The sequence below is a fragment of the Grammomys surdaster genome, unplaced genomic scaffold (genome assembly GCF_004785775.1).
Source record: "Grammomys surdaster isolate TR1022 unplaced genomic scaffold, NIH_TR_1.0 371, whole genome shotgun sequence".
NCBI classification, from domain to species: Eukaryota; Metazoa; Chordata; class Mammalia; order Rodentia; family Muridae; genus Grammomys; species Grammomys surdaster.
In genome coordinates this window covers 1,590,398-1,603,637 of record NW_021604790.1, presented here as the reverse complement: position 1 = coordinate 1,603,637, position 13,240 = coordinate 1,590,398, and the positions used below count along the sequence as shown (strand labels likewise).

Here is a 13,240-nt window from a genome sequence, read left to right as displayed (position 1 = left end):
AGGAAGAGGAATTCAGTTCCTGGCATTCTAATTGGGTAGTTCACAATCATTTATAATTCTGGACCCAGGGGATCCAATGTCCTCTTCTGGTCTCTTACAGTTACCTGCATGTATGTGTGTGCATGTACACAGAGATGCATCAAAAGAAAAATGTTACATTTTATAAAAATAAAAGAGAGCCGGGCAGTGGTGGCACACGCCTTTAATCCCAGCACTTGGGAGGCAGAGGCAGGTGGATTTTTGAGTTCGAGGCCAGCCTGGTCTACAGAGTGAGTTCCAGGATAGCCAGGGCTATACAGAGAAACCCTGTCTCAAAAAAAAAAAAAAGAAAAGAAAGAGAGAGAGAGAGAGAGAATCTTAATTCATATACCCCTCCCTCTCTCCCTCCCTCCCTCCCTTCCTTCCTTCCTTCCTTCCTTCCTTCCTTCCTTCCTTCCTTTCTTCCCTTTTTTGAGACAGAGTTTCTCTGTATAGTCCTGGCCATTCTCAAACTCACTCTGTAGACCAGGCTGGCCTCAAATCAAAGATCCTCCTGCCTCTGCCTCCTGAGTGCTGGGATTAAAGGTGTGTGTCACCATGTCCTGCTCATATACCACTTTCTCAATAAGACATCTCTAAATTGCCCTGTATAAAACTTAACAACCTCTACATCCTGCATATATGTCCTTTCCTGCCTTTTCTTTTCCTGCATAAAATTTTTGTTTTTATTATTTTTACTTGTGTGTGTGTTCTGTGTATAAATGTCACATGTGTGGGTGCCAGTGGAAGCCAGAAGGCATCATATCTCTTGGGACTGGAATTACAGGCTATTGTGAGCCACTGGACATGGATGCTGGGAACCAAACCCTGGTCCTCTGCATGCAGCAGGTGTTCTTAACCACTGAGTCGTCTCTGTAGCCCTTCTTTCTTTGTTTTTCTGTAGCCCTAACTGGCCTGGAACTTGCTATATACATCAGTTTGTCCTGGCACTCACAGAGAATATCTGCTTCTGCCTCTCAGAGTGCTGAGAGGACAGAGTGCATGAGCCACTTCAACTAGTCTTGTTTTTTTAAACCAACTCCCTCTTCTTTTGCTTTTTCTAGACAGTTTCTCTGTATCTCCCTGGCTGTCCTGAAACTCCCTCTATAGATAAGCTGGCTCATAGAAATCTGCCTCCCTCTCTAGTGCTGGGATTAAAGACATGTGCCACCATTGCCTGGCTACACCAACTTCTTGGACACATGGATTCTTTAATTCTTTATATCATTCTTTACTATATGACATGCTATGTAATTTACTCATCTTTTTTTCTTCCCCAGAGAGCATAAACTCCTTGGGGACCGAAGTTTATATTATCCTTAGTAGTTATTATCTAGGCTATAATAGACATTCAGTAAACTAAGTTGTTTTTCTTCTCCTTTTTAATCGTTTTATTTTATTTTTTCAAGTCAGTGTCTTCCTGTGTAGCTCTGACTGACCTAAAACTCACCATGTAGACCAAACTGGCCTTGAACTCACAGATATCCTCCTGTCTCTGCCTCCAAAGTGCTACAGTTAATGGCATGTATTGTCATACCCTATTTAAATTTGAAATTGGTTCTTAATACTTTATTTTAGTGCTGGGGGTTGAGTTGGTGACTCTTGACAGCTGTGTATATGCTCAATCCCTGAACTGTGCCCAGCCCAGGTTTTTTGTTGTTTTGTTCTTTTTTTTTTTTTTTTTTTTTCTATACAGGGTCTCAATATGTAGCCCTGGCTGTCCTGGAACTCACTGTGTAGACCAGACTGACCTCAAACTCACTGAGATCCATCTACTTCTACTGGGATTAAAGGCATGTGCCACTGTGCCCAGCTTTCAAATATTCTTTAAAAATATGTTATTAGGACACGTACTTAGAACTAGAGGGCTGGAGAGATAGATGTCTTGGCGGGAAAGCTTTTGCCATGAGAGCATAAGGACCAGAGATTGGATCCCCAGCACCCACCTTAGAGCTAGTGTTGCATACCTCAAATCCCAGTGCTTGGGAAACAGAAACAGGATGCTCGGAACAAAATGGCCGGCTTGACTAGCAATGGCAGTGAGCTCTAGGTTCAAGTGAAAGGCCCATCTCGGTGCAGAAGGTGGAAAGCAAGGCGGACATCCGTCTGGAGCCTCCACGTGTGTGCACATATGCCAACATGTCGAAAAACAGTAACCTGCTAGGGTTTTGTTTGTTTTGGGGAGGTTGTTTTTTAATTTTTTTGTTTTTGTTTTTTGTTTTTTTCCATTTAGCTTCGATGGATAAATTCAAGTAAATTTGCCTTTGTGCTTCATGGGGTTGTTATTTATGTTCGGAGTCAAGTTAATAAGGTTTAGGAAGATGCGTGTGCTTTCAGAGACAAGGTCTCAAAAGTGCTAGCCTCTCTACCCTCAGCATTGCAGCTAAACAAAAATAAGTCCTAATGAGATTTATAACCAAGTCTATGAAATATCAGAGCCACAGAGGCAGAAATAACACTGCAAGAGACGGATGGGCTGTGAAAAGCCTAGGCTTACTGAGGATGATTATAAACAGTGATCAAGCCGGGCGGTGGTGGCGCACGCCTTTAATCCCAGCACTTGGGAGGCAGAGGCAGGCGGATTTCTGAGTTCGAGAGTTCGAGGCTAGCCTGGTCTACAGAGTGAGTTCCAGGACAGCCAGGGCTACACAGAGAAACCCTGTCTCGAAAAAAACCAAAAAAATAAATAAATAAAAAAAAAAAAATAAACAGTGATCAAAGAGTCTTCAGTAATGTGGCATTTGAGTCCATTTATTTTATAGTCCCATGGGACTCCGTCATAAAAATGTAATGCACTTTCTCATTCTGGCAAATTAAACCATCAGTTAAAAATTCAGATATATACAAACTAAAGATGCAAGAAAGTTACTGCTAAGTTTTCAGTTGCTCAGCGATCTTGGCTTCTTACTGTACTTTCTTATTCTCCTTGAGAAAGGTCTCAGTCCTCCTATCTCAGCCTGGAAATGCTAGAATTATAAGTGTGTGTTTGCAAGCTTTTTGTTTTGAGATGAGGTCTCACTGTGTAACCAGGCTAGCCTCCAGTTCTCAGAGGCCTACTCCTCTGCCTCCCAGTGTTGGGATTAAAGGTATATGCCACCATGCTAGGCTTGCTTTTAATAATTTTAATCTAGTTGTTTTTAAAGCTTAAGGTCATTTATATAGAATGTTCTATAGTGGGACAGAAGCTAACCTACTTTTGTGTGTGTGTGTGTGTTCTGTCTGTTGTTTTTCAGTTCTTGGGATTGAACTGAGGGCCTTTTCACGGGAGGCTGCATTACACCTGTAGTCCCAGTCTACCGAAATGATTTTTGGTCATGTATACCCTCCTCCTCTGTATGTTAATAGGAAATGAATCCTATAGGCCCACTCTACTGCTGAGTTACACGTGCAGCCCATGCAGTTCTTAATGATAACTGATTATGTCTAAAAACTGTTACTTGGAACTTTTTATCCCAGCTAATAGGAGACATATGCAAGATTTCTGAATTGGAGGTCAGCCTGGTTTACGTAGCAAATTTCTTGACAGCCAGGGCTACATAGAAACCCTGTCTAAAACCAAAATAAAAATGCATGCATGCGTACATACATGCATGCATGCATACATACATACATATATATCTAGAAAAAATAAAGCAAAAGTTGTTCCTTGGCATGGCTATAGGATAAGGTACTCAGTTCTTAGCTCTCCTGCACTGAGATTCCTTTTGTCCTTAAATTATTTAGAACTAGCAGCTTTGTTTTTATTCTCAAGGTGGGGGTCTTGTGACATCCACACGGGTCTCCAAGTCCTGTGTTCATGTGGTCTTCCCATCTCAGCCTCGCAAGTACCTGGAACCACAAATATGCACTGCTATGCCTGGCTCTGTTGGCAGGTCCTTGTGGTATTTGATAGTCCTTGGTGTGTGTGTGTGTGTCCAGGTGGGGGAGATTGTTTTGTTTTTTGCTTGTTCTAGAGACCAGGTTGGCCTCAAACTCACAGATCTACCTGCTTCTGCCTCTGAAGTGCTGTTGTACTAGGGTTAAAAGCACGGGTCACCACTGGCTGGCAGGCTCTTTTTACCTTTTTAAATGTGACTATGTAACATCTTTAAAGTGCTGAAATGGGTCCCTAGTAGTTCCGGGGTTTTGTTTTTTTGGGTTTTTGGTTTTCTTTTTTTTTTCCCAAATCCAAATCTAAATCTAGTTGCTGTTCCCAGTGATTCATCCTGCTAAAACTCAAAGTAAAGATATGCAGTAGGCTGAAAATACTGTGTGGCATGAAAAGTGTTTAAAACATTTGAATTTTGTAGTAAACATTTACTCTTATCAGAGACTAGAAGAGAAACATTTGAATTTTTTTTTCATTTCCATTCCTATTCATCTCCAAGCTCTTCCTACAACAGGCACTACCTTTTTCCATATGGGAGTTTTCATCTGTTCAGAGTTGGTGTTTACAGTGTGTTTATATAGCTTGGATCGTAATTACCATACTGAAATATAATTATTTCAGGATTGAGTCAGTGGTGAGAATGGAAGCCATCTGGCATCATGACTCAATCCAATCTCTCGTTTACTAAGAACTTCCTTTGGTGTCTAGCCTGTCTCAGAAGCAGTCTAGTAACAGATCAGTCTCCTCTGTGGACATTGTATTCTCACAGTAACCCCAGGAAACTGCCAAGGTGGGAACTAAGGTCCCAGGTAGAAAGCTTTGCCTGGGGGGTATTTTGCTCATGCAGACAGAACAGGCAGTAGGAGCCAGCCTTCAGGCTTAGTCAGGTGTGGTCATTGCCTTCAGCATCGTCAGGACCCCCATGACCACAGGACCTACATTACTAACCCTTTGGGTGCTCTTCCTTCCCACCCTTTCCTTTGACCCTGTTCTACATGTAACAAAAGGACTGTGTTTCTCTCACACTAGCAAGTCATCTCTTTAGCGTCTTACATGGCTGTTACACTAGAACTCAGTGTCTATCTCACACAGAATAAAGCTATAGACAATAGACGAGTTCCCTGCTCAGCTGGGCTCCCAGCTACTTCTGTCCTCTACTGCAGGCCTCCATTACACCCTCTCAGCAGAGTGGCTGGCACACAGGAACACCAGGCACGGTCCTACTCAGCTTCGCTTCTCCGATCAGTCTCCACTGATTGCAGTTTGTTCCCTATGACTCAGCTGTCCTCTGCGGTCACTTCCTCATTTGTGCATTTTATTGCCACTCTATATAGGCCTGCTCATGTGCACTGCACTGTGTCCTTTTGTCCTGTTTAGTTTTTCTTTTTAACACATTTCTTCCTTCTGAATGATAAGTTTGTGGAGTTCATTTTCCTATTTTACTTGTGAAAATGCTTGAACGTTTCCTACTCAGTTTTAAAAAGTCAATCCCAATCCGTGCCAACACCATGCTGTAAGGTGGGCTGTTAAGATGGCTCAGCAGGTAAAAGCACTTACTGCCACCTGACAGCCTGAGTTTGATTCTTAGGACCCACAACATGTTCTCTGACCTCCATGTGTGCACCACAGCAAGTACACATACTCACACATTTCCCAACACATACACAGTACATAAGTACATTCTTTAAGTACTGTGAGGCAATAAACAAATATATACATTAGGCTTCACATAACCATGGCTAGGGTACACACATTCCAAGATCCCTAAAGGGTGTCTAAACCTCAGACAATACTGAACCCTGCATACACTCCCTCCTCCTCTCTCAATGCATACGTACCTTTGATGAACTTTTACCTTTTCATTTAAAGGAACATTTTATGCCCTTGCCTTAGTATATCTAAATTACCAGCTTGGTATGGTGGCATATACCTAGAATCCCAGGATTTCAGAACTGAGTCATAAGGGACCGAGAGTTCAAAGCTAGCCTGAGTTACATATTGAGACAGTGTGGGGTGGAGTGGGGTGACTGGCATCATCACTTGTTGGCTTTGGGGCCATATTAAGTAAAATTAATGTTACTCATTAAAATTAACACAAGCACTTTCATAGTCTAGCATCCGATTTCATAGCAAACTTCTACCGACCTGTCAGCAGTTGGGAGTCCAGCCTGGATACGCTGGTCTAAAGCAGAGCTAGGTTGGGTAGTACCCAGACACACAAAGATGGTTAGCACTGCACAAAGGGATGATGATTCAGATTCTGGGAGGGACGGAGTGATATTGTACAAAAAATGGTCTGCAGTTAAGCCTCATGGACGGGCCAGTGGGATGGGTCACTGGGCAAGGCATGTGGGGCAGAAGCCTGGTGACCCTAGTTGCTAGCACTCGTAAAGGTGCTAGGAGGACTAAGTCTACTTGTTTGCCCCTGCCCTCTACACATGTACTCAACACACAATTAAAATGCAAGCAAGTAAAAACTTACAGTGCGCTGGACACATGGCTCTCAATGGTTAAAAGCACTTGCAGCTCTTTCAGAGGACACAGGTTCAGTTTCTAGCACCTTCATCAGGCTATCAGGCGGCTCACAACAGCCTGTAGTTCCAGGGACTCTGACACCCTCTTCTGACTCCCAAGGACATTGCATAAATGTGCCCATATATACTCAGCTGCACATCCACACAGAAATCAGCCTTTTTCTTTTCTTTTTTTAAATTTATAACTAAGGGGAAACTTAATATAAAGCAAACTTTTCTGTCATTTTAGAGGTTTTTTGTATATCTGTCTTGTTCATATCAAGGTATGTCACGTGTGTTCAGGTTCCTAGGTAGCCCAGGAAAATGCATCAGGTCCTCCAGAGCTGTAGCTGCTGACAATTGTGAGCTACATGATGCGGGTGATGGGAACTGGTCAGGTCCTCTGGAGGACTAGCAAGTGCTCTTGACTGCCGAGCCATCTCCCATCTTTTCAGCCACTGGTTTGATTTTGGTGGGGAGTTGCGGGGAACGTTGAGGATGGCCTTAAACTTGCTGTATAGTCCAGGATGACCCAAATTCATTCTCTTGCTTCTGTTTCTCAAGTTCTGGAATTGTGGGACTACATGTACTACCACACTAAGGACATTTTTTTGTGTTTGTGGAATTAAGATTCAAGATATGCATTCAGAATGCTGGCTGACAGAGGGAAAATAACCAGTGTGAAAGAAATATCAGTTGTCACCCCAGGGCCTTGAACTTGGGTGGGAAGTGCTCTGTTATTGAGCTTTGTTTCCAGCCTGGCTAATCTCATAAATGCTGGCAGTAATCCAGAGCATTGAGGAGACCAGTATTGCTGTCATGGTTTCTGAATGCTCCATGAGAGGATCTTTTGTTTGTTTTGTTTGTTTGTTTGTTTCCTTTGAGACAGGGCCTCAGTGTGGAGCCCTGACTAGTCTTGAACTCTCAGAATCGACCTGTTTCCTTTCTGCCTCTCCAGGGCTGGAGTCGCCAGCACACCCAGCAGGATCAAACTTTCTCCTCTGTTCTTTGTTCTTAATGTGGCAGACCTTTAATACTGAATTATCCTAAAATAGTGGTTCTCAACCTTCCTAATGCTTTGACATTTAATACCGTTCCTCATGTTGTGATGACCCCAACCATACAAATTATTTTTGTTGCTACTTTATGATCATAATTTTTCTACTGTTATGAAACGTAAATATCTGTGTTATCTGTGTTTTCCTATGGTCTAAGGTTATTCAACACCCAAAGGAGTCACGACCCACAGGTCCTAAATCCAAATCCAGGCTCAGTTACAGCAACTTAAAGCTAAACCTCTAACCAAAACCAAGTGTTTGTGTGTATAAACAACTACTTAGCCACACTTACTCTCTCTCTCTCTCTCTCTCTCTCTGTCCCCGAACTCTTCTAGTTTGGAACTGATCAAAGAACCCGTTTCCACAAAGTGTGACCACATATTTTGCAAGTAAGTTAATGATTTTGTAGATCCGTTATTAGTTTTGTACGTGTTCTTCATTGAACAGCATTTGTTTCTTCAGTTAACAAATGACAAGAAAACTAATCGTTCTTCCTCGGGGAGCACTTAGGAATTCCTCGTGTATATTGGCTGTAGCCATTGTTCTTGGTAAAGTTGTAACATAGTCATGGTGTGCAGCGGTTCTGTTTGGTTTTGGTGTCCAAGGGTGAATGTAGACTGAAAGCAGTTGTGAAATGAGCAAACTCATTTCAGCCATCACTCCTTCTCACTTCCGGTCAGTCCTATGTGACCTTCCCTTCTTCCCAATTAGAAGGTGCAGTGTTTGCAGCCTTTGTGGTGCTGATGAAGACAAGGATCTGAACTATTCATTCATATCAATAATTCCATTCACATGTAGCCCTCCATATCTAGAGGTTATGTATTGGCTGAGTGAATCACCCATGGGTTGAAAATATCCTGGAAACCAGGAAACAAATTGTGTCTACATTGAACATAGACAAACCTTGTCTCCTTTTTATTGATCCCTAAACTATGTAAAGTAATAGCCATGCATCATTTAATTTACAAAAAGTTATCTGTTTATATCTGTGTCTATGCTTATGTGAATGTATGCATGTATGTGTTGGATCTCCAGGAGCTGGAGTTACAGATAGGTATGAGCTGTCCAGTGTGGGTGCTGAGAAGCAAGCTCAGGTCCTCTGCCAGAGCAAGTCCTTGGAACCACTGGGCCATCTTTCCAGCCCTGAATCATTTATATTTTATTATGTTGCCTATTCTAAGTAAACTACATATCTTTTTATATAAGGAACTTGAGCATCCAAAGATTTTGGTATCCATGCGACCTGTCTACCCCATTCTGAGGGAAGACTGTTAAGAATCTTGCTCTTTTTTTGTTTTTTTTTAAACAGTTTCCAATATTATTATAGTTTTAGCAGTCAGAAATTCAAAATGAATCCTAGGGCTAAACCGCAGCTGTTGGCAGAGCTGCTTCGCTCTGGAGGCCGTTTCCAGAACAGTCCTTGTCCTTGGCTCTCGCTGAGTAGAGCTACGTCTTTGTGGTCACCTGTCCTTCTTGGTCCTTTTGTCTTCTTTTTTTCTGTCAGGGTCTCTTTCTAAAGGAAGCTGTCTTCCCTAAGGGTGCTTTGTTATGTTTTCCTTTTTTTGTTGTTTTTTATTTTGTTTTGTTTTTTGAGACATCTCAACTGTGTATCCTTGAGTAGCTTTGAGCTTGATGTGTAGACCAGACTGGCTCTGAATCTCCTGTGATCTTCCTGCTTCTGCTTCCTAAATAATGGCGGTAAGGTGTGGGCCACAGCATCTAGCCTTTGAAAAGAAAGTATGTAAGTCAGTCATGATAGCTTACACCTTGTCTTAGTTACTGTTGCTGTGATAAAACACCGTAACCAAGACAGATTATAGAAGGAAGCATTTAACTGGGACTTACAGTTCCAGATGGGTTAAGAATCCATTACCTCGGGCTGGAGAGATGGCTCAGCGGATAAGAGCCCTGACTGCTCTTCCAGAGGTCCTGAGTTCAATTCCCAGCAACCACATGGTGGCTCACAACCATCCGTAATGAGATTGGATGCCCTCTTCTGGTGTGTCTGAAGACAGCTACAGTGTACTCATAAATAAAATTAAAAAAAAAAAATCTTAAAAAAAAAAAAAGAATCCATTACCTCGCCATGGCCAGGATCGCGGCAAGGGCCTGGCAGGGGGCGTGGCAGGGGCGTGCCAGTCATGGTGCTGGAATATTAGAGCTCACGTCCTGACCCAGGAAGCAAGAATAATAATGGAAATAGTAATTTTTGTTATTGTTATTTAAGCTCATTTTCTGGCCTTGTGGCTTCTGCTTGTCAAACTATATATTGTGGAGGAACAGTTTCTTTTTGCAATTTTCTTTTTATTTTTCATTATGTGCACTCATGTAGGTCGTGTAAAAGTAAGTGTATATGAATGTAGATGCCCATGGGGGCCAGAGGAAGGTGTTGGATCCCCTGGAGTAGGGGTTCCAAGCAGGTTTGAGCTATCTGTGGGTGCTGAGAACTGAACTCCAGTCCTCTATAAGAGCAATCCAGTCAACCGCTGAGCCATATTTCTGGCCCCCATAATGGCATCATTGGGACATGATGGGAATATTCTAAGATAGAACTAATTTGAAGAAGTAGTCTACTGGGCCATGCCTTTAGGGGTCTATCTTGTTTGTGGTTCTTTACCCTCCCTACAGTTTTCCTCCCCTCCCTCGCTCTGTGTTGTCCCTTCTGCTGTTCCACATGTCCCTGTTGTCTTGATATTTCGCCCTTGCCTCTGGCCCAAAGCACTGAAGCCAGCCAGCTATGAACTGAAATTGTGAGCGAAAATGTTTACTCCAAAGAGTGTGATTTACAGTCTCCAAGCCCCTGTGTTGTTCCACAGCCACTGTACCTCCATTCAGACTGACACTGTGCTCAGCAGCCAGTCCGTCTGGTAGCTGCTTTACTGGATAGTGCAATTCTAAAAGCTTACCCTCAAGGAGCTTATGGGTCAGTAACAACAGCATCCTGTAAGAGCTGGCTGTTCTCTTAGCCCTATCCTATACTACTGAATAAAGCATTGAAAAATAAGGAATTTAAAAAGAGGGAAATATATGTTAAAAGACTTGGCCATACTCTGCATTTGTCTCCTGGTTCACTATTACCAATGACTTTGCAGTTCCTTTAATCTTTTATGATTTTCATTAATGTCGGGATCTGCTTTTTATTCCCTACCCTTTATGTCCATTAAAACAGCAAGGATTTTTCTTTGCTTTAGCACTTACTATTGTATCTGGACTGGTACATGATATGTTATGAGGATTAGTTGTGTGCCTAAGTCACTTCATTAGTTATCGCCACTGAATGTCTACTTCTTGTCCATGATCCATTGGAGTTCATTTTTGTGTGTTGAGTGAGGTAAGAGTCTAACTTTTGGGTTGAGGAAATGACTCAGTTGGCAAAGTATGTACTGTTTAAAACTAAGGTCTTTATGTGCCCGTGACCCAAAAGCTAAGCATGGCTGTATGTGCCTGTAATCCCAGTGCTGGGGAGGTAGAGACAGGAGGATCTCTGGGGCTTGCAGGCTAGCTAGTATAGCCAAATCAATGAGCTCCAGCTTCAGTAAGAGGTCCTGTCTCAAAAACTCAGGTGGAGAATGATTGAATTAAGAGCCCTGGCTTCACTGAGTGTGGTGGCATACACCTTTAATCTCAGCACTTGGGAAGCAAAGGCAAATGGATCTCTTGAGTTTGAGGTCAGCCTGGGCTACTAAGTGAGTCCAGGATAGCCAGTGCTACACAGAAAAAACCTTGTCTCAAGAAAACAAACAACAAAAGAGTCCTGATCATCCTGGAACTCACTCTGTAGACCAGGCTGGTTTTGAATTCAAAGAACCTTTAAAAGTGCTTATCACCACATCTAGCTTCAGAACAATATTTTTTCTCCTCTCCCCTCCCCTCCCCTCCCCTCCCCTCCCTTCCCTCCTCCCCTACCTTCCCCGACCCTCTCCCCCCCCCCCTCTCCTCCCCTCTCCTCTCCTCTCCTCTTCTCTCTCTCTTTGATAAGGTTTTTCTGTGTAGAGCCTTGGCTTTCCTGGAACTTGCTTTGTAAACCAATCTGGCCTTTAACTCACAGAAATCCACCTGCCCCTCCCTCCCAAATGCTGGGATTAAAGGCATGTGCACCATGCCAGAGTAGAATCATATTGTTCTAATTACTGTACATTTGTAGTGAGGTGCAGAGGTTTTGTTTACTTTGTCTTAGAGAGCAAACCTGGGGCTTATGGATACTGGGCAAGCACTTTATCTCTGATATATTGATATATATATTGATATATATATGGCACTTGGTGCTGAGCCTTTAAACTAATATAACCATTTTATATTAACTACTTAAGCATTTATATCTGATTATACAGCATGAAATAATTATGAATATATCATTAAATATGTTGCATTAATTTTTTTAGTGTTTTACTTGATCATAACAGTAAGTCATATGTAGGTAAGTACAATTTTCATAGGTCATTTCTTATGTCATTTGAGTTTTCTGCTTATGCAGCATCTAAAAATAATTACTGAAAAAATCATTGGGTGTAATTTTCCTACCATTACTCTGTAAATGACTCTTAAAGGCATTTGTGAAGCTTTCTTCATGGCTGTTGCCTTTTGAGTGTTCTTTCTACAAAAAAAAAAAAGGTAACTTAAATTAGTTTTCTTTCTCTCTTTCTAATTTATAGATTTTGTATGCTGAAACTTCTTGACCAGAAGAAAGGCCCTTCAAAATGTCCTCTGTGTAAGAATGAGATAACTAAAAGGTAAATAATTTATATAATCATGGGAGGTTGGAAGCAATGTGGCAGGAAAAAGTAGAAATTAGTATGTAGGTAATATTTTTATAAAACCATTCGCCAATAGAAAAATATACTAAACGTAGTCTACTAGATGTATACTAAATGTGTCTAGGGACTAGAGGTGTAACTCTATTGGTAGAATGCTTGCTTTGTAGACACAAGGCCTCTGACGTCACTTGACAGTACCACTTAAATCAGGCATCTAGCCTGGAGGGCTCAGCAGGTAAAGTTGCTGTCAAGCTGAAAACCTGAGTTTGGTTCCCAAGACCCATGATTGAAGATGAGAACTGAATTTTTTTTTTTTTTTTTGGTTTTGGTCTTGGTTTTTCCAGACAGGGTTTCTCTGTATAGTCCTGGCTGTCCTGGAACTCACTCTGTAGACCAGGCTAGCCTCAAACTCAGAACTCTCAAACTCAGAAATCCACCTGTCTCTGCCTCCCAAGTGCTGGGATTAAAGGTGTGCGCCACCACTGCGCCCGGGGAGAACTGAATTGTTGCAGCCTGTCCTCTACCACCAAACATGAGCTATGGCATACACGCACTCTTTCTCTAATTAATTTGTGTGTGTGTGTTTTGAATGTATATGTGTGTGTTTTGTTTTCCCCGAGACAGTGTTTCTCTGTATAGCCCTGGCTATCCTGGAACTCACTCTGTAGACCAGGCTGGCCTCTAACTCAGAAATCCACCTGCCTCTGTCTCCCAAGTGCTGGAATTAAAGGCATGTGCCACCACTGCCTGGCTTAATTGATTTTTTTAAATTTAAGAATAAGGGCTAGAGAGTTGGCTCAGAGATTAAGGGTGTATGTAGTTTATGACTGTCTATAAAATTATTTCTTTGGAAGTTTTATGAGATATCTGCTGTCAACAAGTTTTTTTTTAATTTTTTTATTTAATGTGTATGACTACACTGTTGCTATCTTCAGACACACCAGAAGAGGGCATCAGATCCCATTATAGATGATTATGGGCCACCATGTGGTTGCTGGGAATTGAACTGAGGACCTCTGGAAGAGCAGT

General features: G+C 42.1%; 1 protein-coding gene across 1 annotated transcript in view; it reads left to right on the top strand.

Moving 5' to 3' along the window:
* Positions 1–13,240, top strand: part of Brca1 (BRCA1 DNA repair associated) — a 61,940-nt gene that overhangs the window by 1,706 nt on the left and 46,994 nt on the right. The window contains exons 2-3 of the mRNA XM_028780663.1: positions 7,793–7,846; positions 12,110–12,187. Coding sequence (XP_028636496.1) covers positions 7,793–7,846; positions 12,110–12,187 — 132 coding nt within the window. The remainder of the gene's footprint in view (positions 1–7,792; positions 7,847–12,109; positions 12,188–13,240) is intronic.